The sequence below is a fragment of the Aptenodytes patagonicus genome, chromosome 2, assembly GCF_965638725.1.
Source record: "Aptenodytes patagonicus chromosome 2, bAptPat1.pri.cur, whole genome shotgun sequence".
In the NCBI taxonomy this organism is placed as follows: Eukaryota; Metazoa; Chordata; class Aves; order Sphenisciformes; family Spheniscidae; genus Aptenodytes; species Aptenodytes patagonicus.
In genome coordinates, this window is record NC_134950.1 from 121,339,131 (window position 1) to 121,351,292 (window position 12,162).

Genomic DNA, 12,162 nt, shown 5'->3' on the forward strand with positions numbered 1-12,162 from the left:
AAATGGTAGTAAAATAAGTCTCCACAATCTGAATGTGAATGTGAATATGCATAAGGACATAATATAGTGGAGACCTGCAGGTACCCCATTGCTGTTTGGAAGCACAACAATTGTTCAGGTAAAGAGAATACTCTTTAGAAAAATCTTTTATTTAGATCTAGCTGGCAAATGTTCAATAAAATTAAAATTTAACAAATGTAGAGGCTGATTGAATTACAAAAACATTGATGACCTTCCCTTCCCACATTTTTCTATCAGTCCTATTTTCTTTAGATTTTTTTTTCCCCTCTTGAAAAGTACAACTTATTGCGCAGAGAATTTTGGCACAGCATTTAAATGCATCTTTTCTTTAACTTTCTAAAGATGTTTCTGTTCATAATGTTCCTTTTTCTTCTTTCTCTGAGCTTTTAGACATGATAGGGAAATTAAAAAAATCACCTTTTAATCTGAAGTGGCTGTGGTATGTCGCACCACAAAGGTGTATCATTTAAATGAATGGAAAGAATAATTGAAACCCACAAAAGCAGGAGCATTTCTATTTAAATCAGCATGTTAACTTTATGGCCCACCTGTGTCTCCAAGTACTCCAGCAAAGATGTTAAATAAGATCACTTACTTGTCCTGGGTACATTTTTCAAAGGTTTCATGCCTGCAGTTAGACTGTGGTCTTACAAGATGCAGTTCATACAAGATGTAGTGAATTTGTTTCTTAGCAAAGTCACATACATGAAAAAAATGTATATACATTTACACTTTGAAACAACTGATACAAAAGAAAAAAAAAACCTATTGCAAGCAATTAAGAAACAATAATAAAATAAAAAATAATGAAAAGTAAACACTTACTTAAATCTTAATCTAGTCATTCTCCACCACCATTCTCCAGGTTTTGGCTGCTGTATATTTGGGTGAGAGCAGGATGGGATGGAAAACTGTGTTGTACATGTAAGCGCAGTTACTCTATAAGAAGTTAATAACCATATGCTGCTGAAGAGTTATTCTTACAGAGTTTTGATTGCCAGAAGGCATTAGGCATGTTTCAGTAAACACAGTTTTATATATCTGTTGGCTTCCCCTTGTACAGGGTTTTTGTTATGCAATTGAATATCAAAAATAAAAAAGCAAACTTTTCAGTTTGGTTTTTTTTTGGTGGTGAATCTGGAACAAATCTGTTTTGGAATACCGTTGTAGCATCTATGAAATTTGGAGTTCAGTCACCTCACGCCACCCTTCTCTTTGTGGATGTGTGTTTTGAGATTATTGCCCCATGACTTTCCTCTGCCAGGTAAGTCTCCCTGTAGTGGGTTAGCAAGGAGGGAAGCTCAAAGGTGTCATGGAAGATGCAGTCTGCTCAAACCTCCGTGCCCACAAAACCAAAATGACTGACACCTCTCCCTGCCTTGGCCCTGCAGGTGTACTTGACAGCCAGCACGGTGTACGGGCTGGAGGGGCAGCTGACCAACCTGGAGGACGCCGCACGCAAGATCAACAGTGTTACTGCAGAATCTGAGCTGGCCGATCTGGAGGATCAGGTGGCCACAGCGGCCGCCCAGGTTCATCACGCGGAGCTTCAGGTGAGGACTGTGGCTCCTCCATACCTGCAGGTTTCACACTGCCTTGCCTAGCGCTTACCTTTTGTCCACGCACACTTACTTTCGATACTCTTTTGTACCGCAGTGGACTGATGATCCAAGAATGCTGACTGCATCACAGGAGCTGAGCAAAGCTTAACCGAGATGCGTAACTCAGCCCAGCCAGATGTACTGCATTTGCTTGTTTCTTCCCCCAGCTTGTTTTCAGACATGGGAGTGCAACAGCCTGTTACCGCAATAGTAATACTGAAGCTGCTCCTTGGTGCCAGGCAGCTTACGTGGTACACTCTGTGTCACAGGCGTGGCTGTGGTCAGACTGCAAATACAGTCTCGGGCAGTTTATCTAATCAGCAGATTGTCAAGTACTTTCTGAAAGAAGCCAGTGTCAGTACCGTCCTACCAAAAAAGGCCAAGGGCAGCCAGCTGCTGAGCCAAGCACAGAGCCTAGCACTTGCAAGCCTGCCTTGGGATTTAGCAGCACACGTCCCAGCCAAAAGGCAATTGCTCTTGTGGGCTGCAATCTAGTGTCTCTCTAGTGGGCTCCAGAAAGTCTGGGGCTCAGAAGAGAACATCGTGATCTGGTGCTAAAAGCTGAACGGGGTAACCCTGCCAGAGCTCAAGGGGATAACGCTGCTAGCAACTCACTGCCAGTGATTTCACTGACCAGTCTGTGCCAAGTGAGGCACTCTGACCTGCCTGTGCCAGGCTTTAATGGGAAGTACCTGGTTATTTTACTCAGCAGTAGCATGCTCAATTTAGGACTGAGCAAAGATCTGAGAGTCTGACATCTCTCTGATGTCAGAAGTGCACTGCTGCACTAGATGGCGAACTGGCAGTGACATTTTGTTGGCTTCGGTCATTATTTTATGGTAAATACGTTAATGATGGTGAGATGTGAGGAGGAGAGAGGCCTAAGCTATGCAAGGAGGATGACAAAGAGGCCAACTGAAGGTCTTCTGCAGAGTGAACAGCTTCAGGTGTCATAATGAATCAGGAGTCGGGTTATATATCTGACTCCTTTGACATTTCTTTCCCTTTTGGCAACATTTGTTTCCGCTAGTCTCAACATCAGCCTACTTTCCCCCCAGATGTTTGCTTTCTTGGACTTTTGTTTTTCCTAGCAATTTGTTTTCCATTGAGTGGTTTTATATAGTGTGTACCTCCATTTATGCATGTTTGTGTTTAACATACATATACACTTAAATTATAAATATTTAAGATCAAATGTTTAGATTGTGTGATGGAGGATGTACTTTGCACGTGCATGAAATTATTTTTGAATTAGGAAGTGTGTCCTACAAAGTCATTCTTTGAATGTAGCCTTCGAAAAACACAGTTGAATGAACTTGGGATTATGCAGCTAAAGGTAACTGGGAGATAGCAGACAGGGGTTTTCTCTTCTCCGTTCTTTTTTTCCTTAAAAGGAGTAAAAGGCATCTTCCTTGGAGTCACGCGGTAGGTTGGATTGTTCTTTTACTCCATCTTTACTAACAAATTAAGCCCCTTTTAACATCAGGACTAAAGAATACAGGAAAGTGTCAGAATTGCTGAAGAAGTTAGCCATCTGCTTATATTTTTTGAGTAAATAGAATTTGACTGGGGGAGGGATATATTTTAGTAGTGGCATCCACAGTAATTTTAAAACTTCTTTTTCCCCCTCCCCATCTGTCTGTCTCTCTCTCTTATTTTCTTTGAAGATTTCAGATATTGAGAGCAGAATATCAGCTCTCACTGTTGCAGGCTTGAACGTGGCTCCATGTGTTCGCCTGACAAGGAAACGGGATCAAAAGCAAACAAACCAGGTGCCAGAACATTATGTAGTATTCAAAAATACATTGGGGAAATCTTGTCTCTTTTTCTGTAATGGAGTTGAGTAACGCATATGTGTTGTTTACAGATGCATACAATAGACACATCAAGACAGCAGAGGAGAAAACTTCCAGCTCCACCAATAAAAGGTGCACTTAAGTCGTCATACATTATAGAAAGAGTGTCTCTCTTTATAAGGTTCAATATAGCGTACAGTTCAGCGAAGTAGGGGAAAGGTTAAGTTTTGAAATGATCAGAGAAAGCCTAAACGTGTCCACCCTCCTCGTTGCCCATTGTACTTGCATTACATAAAATATCCATTTGTCACATTAAAAAGCATCACCACTTTGTCTTTCCATGGAAGTTGTGACAGTGGCAAATTGATAGGAGCAGAAGCAGAAGGCTGGGAAAAGCAAATGAGAAATGCTGACTACTTGTCCTGCAGCAGGGACACTGCTACTCTGGCATGCCTGGGGTTAGGCTGTAAGGCCCAAGCAGTTGCAGTGTTTAATTAACAAAAAGCCAGTTGCCACCCTCCACAACCCACTGTTGCTTTCTTAAAGCCTGTGTCTGCTGATTTCAGTCCATATGATGTGGCTCAGTGATGTTCCTGCTATGTTAGGGTATGGCTGTGAATTGGCTTTATAAATAAAGTTTTTTCTTTCATGTTTTCGCTTTTTTTTTTTTTAACCCCGCAGTGCATTATCTCTGACAATTCTAGGGCCTGCTTCACCTTGCATTACTCGTTTTACTCTTGTGTAATTCCACTGATTGACATGGCCTCAAACTTTAATAAATTTGGAGTGTCACAGCCTGCTGTTTTTCATTTAAATTAAATCCAGCTTTCCTCATACGTCTTAGGGGAAGTTTTGTCTCTCTAGAAGCTGTGACTCTTCAGGAGTATTGTTACATCTGCTTCAATCTGTTATGTGAAAAATCTCCCTTTTTGTATTTTTCCCAGGTGAAAAAATAGATGGTTCTCCAGTTACCACTGTCAGAACGTTTAACAGAAACTTCATGCTTCAAGGATCTCTAACACAAAGAACTGAAGAGAGAAAAAGCACTGCCAAGGACTTAATGGTAAACTCATAACAGATGTTTTTAAAACTGCTGTTAAAAGCAGTAAATAGAGAGCGAGCGATATCTGTGTAGGCAGTTATATTTCAGCGTCTTCACAAAACTTCTCTTAATAGTTTGGAAAATAAAAAATAGAGACTGCTGAGGCAGCTCTGAACAAATATGACCAATGTCCTTGGAAGCTGTCTGACTATATGCCATAGTATAGCAGCTGTGCAGTCCTGAATGTCAGCCTGTGTGAATGCATTCTGGCTGTCAGGTCTCCAGGAATGTGCTACCCTCATTTAAAAAAAAAAAAGAAACAAACCAAACAACCAAAAAACTAGTGGTCCCCTGCAATTCAGACTTCTGAACCAGACCCTCACAGAACCAGCTGCACGCTGTAACTCAGCAGGTGAGAGTCACCTTGAATCTCACTAATTTTTGAGACATGTTCAAAGGTTACCTAAGTGGAATTTAAGGGGTAGATAGGCCATGCATTGGCTCTGCAGGGTTTGAACAAATAGGCTTCACCATACAGCTGTCAATCATTTCTTCTAGAGCAGCTGTAGAAGGATAAGGAAAAAAGCTGACCCTCCCGAAGCAGTCTGCCACCAGATATGTGGAAAACAGGCAGGGAGGCGAGAAGGGGAAGGACCTGGCTCCCTAGAAGCTTCAGCAAGCTTGTTTTGTGTTTTGCTCATGTTTTTTTCTTTCCTGTCCCTCTCTTTTCTAGGAACCTGCTATAGGATCTGCTGTGATGTACTAAACTTACACTTCCCTACTGCCAATAACACACTGCCTAAGGCTGTACACTAGAGTGCCTTTACTTAACAGCCATTGTGTATGTCCAGCTGAAAATGGACCCTCAAGAACCCACAATGCCTCAGTTATAGGGCTTCGTTTGGATACCTCACTGAGAAAGCTGTCCAAGTCTTCAGCATTGTGGTCTGCTAAAGGAAACTCTGCCTTAAAGTTCTCACAAGACTCTAGAAAGGATGCTGAGTTTCAAAAGCAAGGCTCCACATTTTAAGATGCACTTTTTCTCCCCATTGATTGTACTAAAGTATGTCGTCTTTGAACTGCAGTATGTTTTTGTAGACTCAGTCAATCATAATTATAGGCCAATATTTCATACAAAAAGAAAGAACAAAGCAGACCTGTGATCCATATTTGCTGGCCTCTTACTATTCACGTAGGCATCCATCTTGCCGAGCAATAAGAACAACTCTGTGCAGTGTATGCTGCTTTTCAGCTGCGTGGTGGGAGTGGAGAATCAGCATACCTAGCTCTGCTCCCAGTGAGTCAGTGGAAGTTTTGACAGGGTTTGTAGGAGGAGGTGCAATGTGCAAAGACTTCTCTGTTCACTGAGGGTATGTTTGGCAGAGTTAATGTTCTAGCTCCAGAGCTAGGTAGTTTGCTCTTGGCAGCAGGGGGGACATGGATGTCATGTTGAGCCGTGAATTGGTGGCAGCACATGTGGACCAGATGTCTGCTGAGTTACGATCCTGGCATCTGGAAATATCTGAACACTGCTGTGAAACCCACACCTTTGTATGTCTCGTTCTTCTTGATAGCATTGTCTGCTTGGTGGTGTCGAACCACGCTGTAGTTCAGAATAAATTCTGACTAAATCTTTAAGATTGGAAAAAGGAAGTAAAAGCATTGTAGATGAGATCTCTGCTGACTGACTGCTGGTTGTAGGGTGGCTGCAACCTGTAAGAGATTCCCTTCTGCAGTTTCCTGGCTTTTCTGAGGGGGAGGAAAATGTACCCCAGATGTCTCTTCCTTTACCACTCTGTAGCCAACGTGGAGTAGTTGGGGCCTACACTGGTGCCATGTGCACCCCGCTACCATTGGACCACTCTGAATTAGATTGTGAATAGTAAAATTTCTTCTTTCGTTTCTTGAGACCTTTGAAAGGTAAGCCAAACTGGAAGGCCCTTGAGCAGATGCCCAGGAGGGAAGATGCATCTTACAGGGTGTGCCTCTTACCCTTTTTAGGGAGGACTTTGCCAATTTGTGGTACTTTTTGCTCTGAAGAATACAAAGGAGGTCGTTAGAGGAGGTGATAAGTCAGTGAATCCCTTATCTTCCACACAAAGTGCAGAGCAGGTACCCAAATGCAGACTGGGTTGATGTGAAATGTGCTATGAAGGAGGGCATGGGCTGGCACGTTCTCCCTCAGCATTAAGGAGTGGTGAGCTCTCCTGAGAGCAGTGCATACCAGGGAAGGGGGAGAGCTGCTCCTTTCCCTGCGCTCCCAGCCAACACCCACTAGCAGAGTGCTGCACATTACCTGCCACGCGGCAGGAAAGCAGTCCCCTGGGACACCAGGCCATGAAATGTCTATGGTTGGGCAAATATGAGCAAAACTGGGCAAATTTCCTGGCTAGGCTGGATTTAGGGGGTCAGGTGGGTAAGGTAAGGAATGGCTGGATGGGACGGTTGGAAAAACAGTGTCAGTTGCAAATCTGCCACCCACATTTGACATCGGACATCGAGCTTGTCAGTAAACTGATGTCCAGCTGCACGTAAGGAATCCTCAGAATAAATACAACCATCTTCCCACCTAGAATACAAAAGCATCGCTCCATCCCTTCAAGGATCCATCTGCCCAAGATCTGACTCGATGTGTTCATTCTGTGTGAAATTATGCCTTCTTTTACTCTCACACAATACTAGTTCTCTGGAATTGGTTTGCACAGATGTGAGGGCAGAATTTGGCCCACTCTGTTTAATATATAAATATATATGTAAAACAAATAGATTTTATTTATATATGCAATCCGGTAAAGGATATTAAACAGAGTAGGATGCCTAGTAATTTTTTTGTTATCCAGTCTCCTCCCCCTTCCTTGACTGTTCTCGTGTATGTATACAAGACATTCCCAGGTTCTGGTTTATGCAGGTATGCGTGTTATGAAATGTCATTAATGGTGGTTGGTCTACATATTCGTCTAATAAATAATAACTAATATTGTGTATGTAATATCAATACAGAAATGACTAATTTTAATAGCATAACTCTGGCTTTTGTTCTGTTAGTGTGATTTAAACAAGCCAACAAAGTTTGGAATAGGTTGTTTTCCTTAAGAGGCATGAAAAGCAACTATTATCGTGTTACAATGTTAAAATATTCAGTCTTCTTTGACAGAAAAATGTGTACTGTGTAGGCATTGCAAAAAAAAAAAACACAAAAAAAGAAAAAAAATCCCACCTGCTATAAGGCATTTGAATTTTTACAAATGTTTATTGTGCCAAATATGTGCAAAGATATAATTTACTGTTTTAAAAAAATCATAAAAGCATATGTTATAGCACACAAAGAATTATTTTGTCATCAAGTGATTTCAATCTTTAGTGTTTATATTTAGATTAATTTTTATAAATGAAAATATTTTAATGGGTAAAATGAAGACTATATGATCTATTTGATTAAGTCTGAGTGAATATTAAGCTTGCCTTGTTGTCGTTATCTGCATACTCACCGAGAATTATTGTCAAGAGTAAAAGAGTAAAAGCAATTTATGAAAAGAATGCCTTTTCAAGGACTTGATTCATAAAGAAAAACCAAAAGTTCTTCTCTGTTGTTTGGATTTATGTGCACTTCGGCCAGGAAGCGTGCAGAACGTGCTGCCGCGCTCAGAGCTCAGGTGCTGCCTCGCCACAAATGACCCGTCCCCCATTAAACCCGGGAGAGACCTGCAACTCCGCAGAATTACCTCGGTTAGCTGAGGGGAGGAACACACGTTAACGCACTCGGTTCGGATTTTTCCCGCTGGGGCTGGGGCGGGAGGGATCCTGCTAGGAACATTTGATGGTTAGTCTTCTCCGAGCTGTCGAGCCGCTTGGGCGAAGTACCGTCTCAGGCAGAATTTCTGTAACTCTCACTGGGATCGCTACAAAATGACAAACTGAGCGAGAACCCTGCTGATAGTCTAGCATTTCCAAAGTCACATGCGACGCATGCTGATCAAAATATTTCTTTATCAGCATATTTTCTCCACCATGAGGGCATTCATTTAAACTGGCATGTTTTAAGTAACACTTTGGGTGTTATATGTTGTATTATAAATAGGAGTAACTACCTTATTATAATAAAAATCCACTCCTTGCTGAGAGACCATTTGCAAAGAGAAAGAAAGCGTTAAATTATCTGCAACGATTAATTCAACCGCTATTAAGTTTTAGCAGTAATTCTAACGAAGCACAACTAGAAGTGCATGTTCATTCTAATTTGTCTTTTGCAGAATGATTTGTGGCCTGGACTCAACTGTCAGTCATTAGCTAAATTGTAAACTCTTTTTTTGATATAAGCCATAGATTAAACTGCATTTGAATATTATTGCTGGTAATAGTTATTAATCAAGATTAAACATATTGTAAATAACACTTCTTATAAAATGAATATAACAAAGTTAATTGCCATGGCAGACGTGAGTATTGAGCCGCAACCCCGGTCTTATTGATGTGGACTAATGTAGTAGATGGTACATTGCTTGTGATCCTCAACGAGTGACTGCAGCTTGATCAGAGAATGTACTTACAAACAACTACGTTGTTTTAAAGGGAATCAGCTAGTTTAGGCCCTTACCCCTTTTGGATAATGGTGCATGATTACGTGCAGTAGGCACAAAACTACTCTGAAGAGTTTAATTAGCCAATTTTATTATTTTTCCTTCAGCAGGGAGAAAATACTTATCTTTCATAGGAGCTCCTTTTTGTTCATTAATATATCTCTCCAGCAGTACAGGAAGAAGCATAAAGAGGCAGAAGTTCAGGCCTATGTTCCTACGAGTGGATGTTAACAGTCCATGTAAAAACTACACACAGAGCACCAGCATTTCATGCCGTTAATGCAGGCACATTAAAAATTAGTAAGAGCCTTTTTTCTTTCTTCCAACCATTGCTTTTTATTTTTACATATCAACAGCCATTGACTTTGAAATGTGACGGGAAGGCTTCACGATACGCTTAACACTGCAGAGTTTAAATCCCAGCACAAAAGCTGTGTGTTTTTTGGATAAACCTGACGTTACAGTGAACAGCATCAAGGGATTGGTGGGGATGTAAGACAAAGAAACATTTTTATAAGCTATGGTTGCACTCAGTGCTAGTGTCCATGCATTGTCTTTTACCTGCACCCTGAATATGTTTCTTTTTGAAGGAACTTGCACAAGGAGCAGAAAGAGCAGCAGCGTGGGATTGCTAGCCAAAAGCAGAACTGGAAGTCTGAGGTGCAGGGGAGGGTGCAATTCCAAGAGCAGAGGTTGGGTCACCGCCTCAGGGAACGGGGATCACCAGTCATTGTCTTCTGTGTCCGACACTTTTTGCTCCCACAAAGCGTTCCAGATGAAATCCAGGTGCCTGCTCAAAGGCCTCAGGCTGCCACGGCTGCTTTTCAGCTGCCTCTTCCCAAACCGACCAATGGGGCGAACACCACGGCCCACGTACCAAAAAGGATCGATCTCAGGACCTGGAATTCAAAGCAGTTGGTGAAGCATCTACCACTGTACTTAAAGGCAGCATTCCTGCATGTCTTGAGGGTGTCAGATGGCTTATTTGTAGCCCAGGAAAAAAAAAAGGGGAAAGGCTGCAGCCAGACACACAACTTTCTAGTTCCTTTGAGGGTCACCTGCCATGTGTAGAGCCCAAAGGAAGAGGGTTTGGATGCAAAATTAATTTTCATCCATCTGGGCTGCAACCTGCAGTTCAAACATAAGCCAAAGTACCCATCAGTTCAGGGGGGCACAGCGTGCTTTAAAACTGATCCGAACCCTGGAAGAGGTTACAATGCAGCCTACGTCCAGAAAGACCACAGCAGCTCCCTGTACCGCCACTTTTAAACTGTCCCCTCTTAGCTGAAGTCCTGAAGGTCCTACTGTCCAGCCTCCATTTCTGCTGTATGCACCAGGTATGGCATCTCTACAGGCTAACAAATCCACCGGATTGCAGAGGGGGTTCCTACGTGAGAGGTAAACGTAAAAAGCTAATTCTTGTTCGCTTAGGAAGTTGTTTTCATGGATGCCTTTTTTTCTTTTAATGCATCTGAAGTACACTTGACTTATTTTTATAGTCTAGTCTAGTTTTAGAGCAGGTGTGGAGAGGGGTATAGTTGTATTAAAAGACTAAGATGTATCAACAGGGAAAATCTACAAAGCACTGGAGATGATGCCACCCCAAGGAAATGCCAAATCATTCCGAAGACGGCTAAATGTCAGGAACAGGAATAAATTTCAATTTAAGCGCATTATATATCATCCAAGTCATATGAAAGTCTCCGGCAAGGCAGCAGGATTTTTCTCTGTGCATTTTGATGCTTGAACAGAGAAAATAAAAAATCCACTTTGGCTGTGAATTTCTCCATAAATACATCTTGTAAGTCTTTCCACGCAGTATTTAACACCCCTCCTGCCCACCAAAACCCAAGTAATTTCCTTTTTCTCACCTGGGTACCTAAAAACTGAGGCTCCCCACATCCCTAGTTCTCTTTGAAAGGGGAAAGGTGTGCCACTGAGAGCACATGCGCCTTACTCCCCCCCCCCACCTCTCTCCGACTCCACATACAATTATCAGCCTTTGCTCTTTGGGGGGAAGATGAGATTTCCTGATAAAGATTTTCTCAAAAATCTTTTGGACTGTGTGTTAGCTTTTCGGCATACGGTATTGTCCCTCACCTGGCCAGCCTCATTTCCTCACAGCGCCTCCGAGTGGAGACACTTCAGCCACTTGTATTTTGCCCTTCAGACAAGTCGTGGTTGCAGACAGAAGCGAAGATATCTGTAAGGCGAACTTAAGCTTCTGGCCCTTGCTTTCTTGTTACTGAACAGAAGTAGTTGTGAACTACCCCAGGTCTACAGAACACTGTCAGTCTTTTGTACATTAGTGTCTCCTCTGGTATTTATAAAAAATTACACTGTTTCCCTTGGCTAATTAAGGGCTGCGAGAAGGAGATTAAGTTCTGGATATGCTCTTACAAGTGTAAATGGAAGTACGGGACCCCACACCCCCATTTTACCATAGAGTCACCCATGTGGATTTGCTGCTGAACTTTGCCTGACAGGCCGATCCTGATCCCTCAACGCACCAGAGACCGCGGGGTCACCATATGGGAGTCCATCGCGTTACATCAGGTGAGACTCATACTTACTTCTGTTGTCTATTTGATGTTTAAATGGTGTGCTCTGTCCTGAAGCAAAGCTGAGCGATACCAAGAGCACCAGCACATAGACAGCAACCAGCTTTAAGTGCCTGGGTGACCACTGGGCACGTGGTGTCCACGAGATCGGATGCCACATGATGGAGCGGTAGTGGGAAGGCTGTAAGGAGAAAAATGAACACGGGGAACACATGTGATTTAAAGCTCTCAAGATGAAGGAAGGTGTCAACTGCAACAGCATGTTCCTATCCATCAGAGTCGTTTCATGACTAAGTTCTGTGAAACACTGACGCTGGGGATGTCCTGGGTATTTCTGTTTGAAGGCAAAGGCTATGCAGTGAGCCATCTTCTGAGGTAAGTCTTGCAACTTGAGTGTTTTCTCACCAACAGTGAAAGCCCCTGGCACGGCTTCACAGGACGCGCGAGTCCTGGCTCTGAGCTTGCCACTGACTTTGTGTGGCCCTCTGTATAACCATGGGCATTGGCCACCAAGTGTGTTTTAGCCACTACTTCCAACATCCTTTCCTCACTTGTAAAATATGT

The 12,162-nt window shown here is 42.5% G+C and overlaps 1 protein-coding gene across 4 annotated transcripts in view; it reads left to right on the forward strand.

The window, feature by feature from the left end:
* MYRIP (myosin VIIA and Rab interacting protein) overlaps positions 1-8,039 on the forward strand; it is a 238,781-nt gene extending 230,742 nt beyond the window's left edge. For 3 of the 4 annotated variants that reach the window (XM_076330998.1, XM_076330995.1, XM_076330997.1), the window contains 5 exons: positions 1,413-1,574; positions 3,290-3,394; positions 3,490-3,550; positions 4,363-4,481; positions 5,194-8,039. In XM_076330998.1, the coding sequence (XP_076187113.1) occupies positions 1,413-1,574; positions 3,290-3,394; positions 3,490-3,550; positions 4,363-4,481; positions 5,194-5,226 (480 nt within the window). In that variant the 3' untranslated portion in view covers positions 5,227-8,039. The remainder of the gene's footprint in view (positions 1-1,412; positions 1,575-3,289; positions 3,395-3,489; positions 3,551-4,362; positions 4,482-5,193) is intronic. The other variant, XM_076330996.1, reaches the window with a different exon arrangement.
* The last annotated feature ends 4,123 nt before the right edge of the window (positions 8,040-12,162 follow it).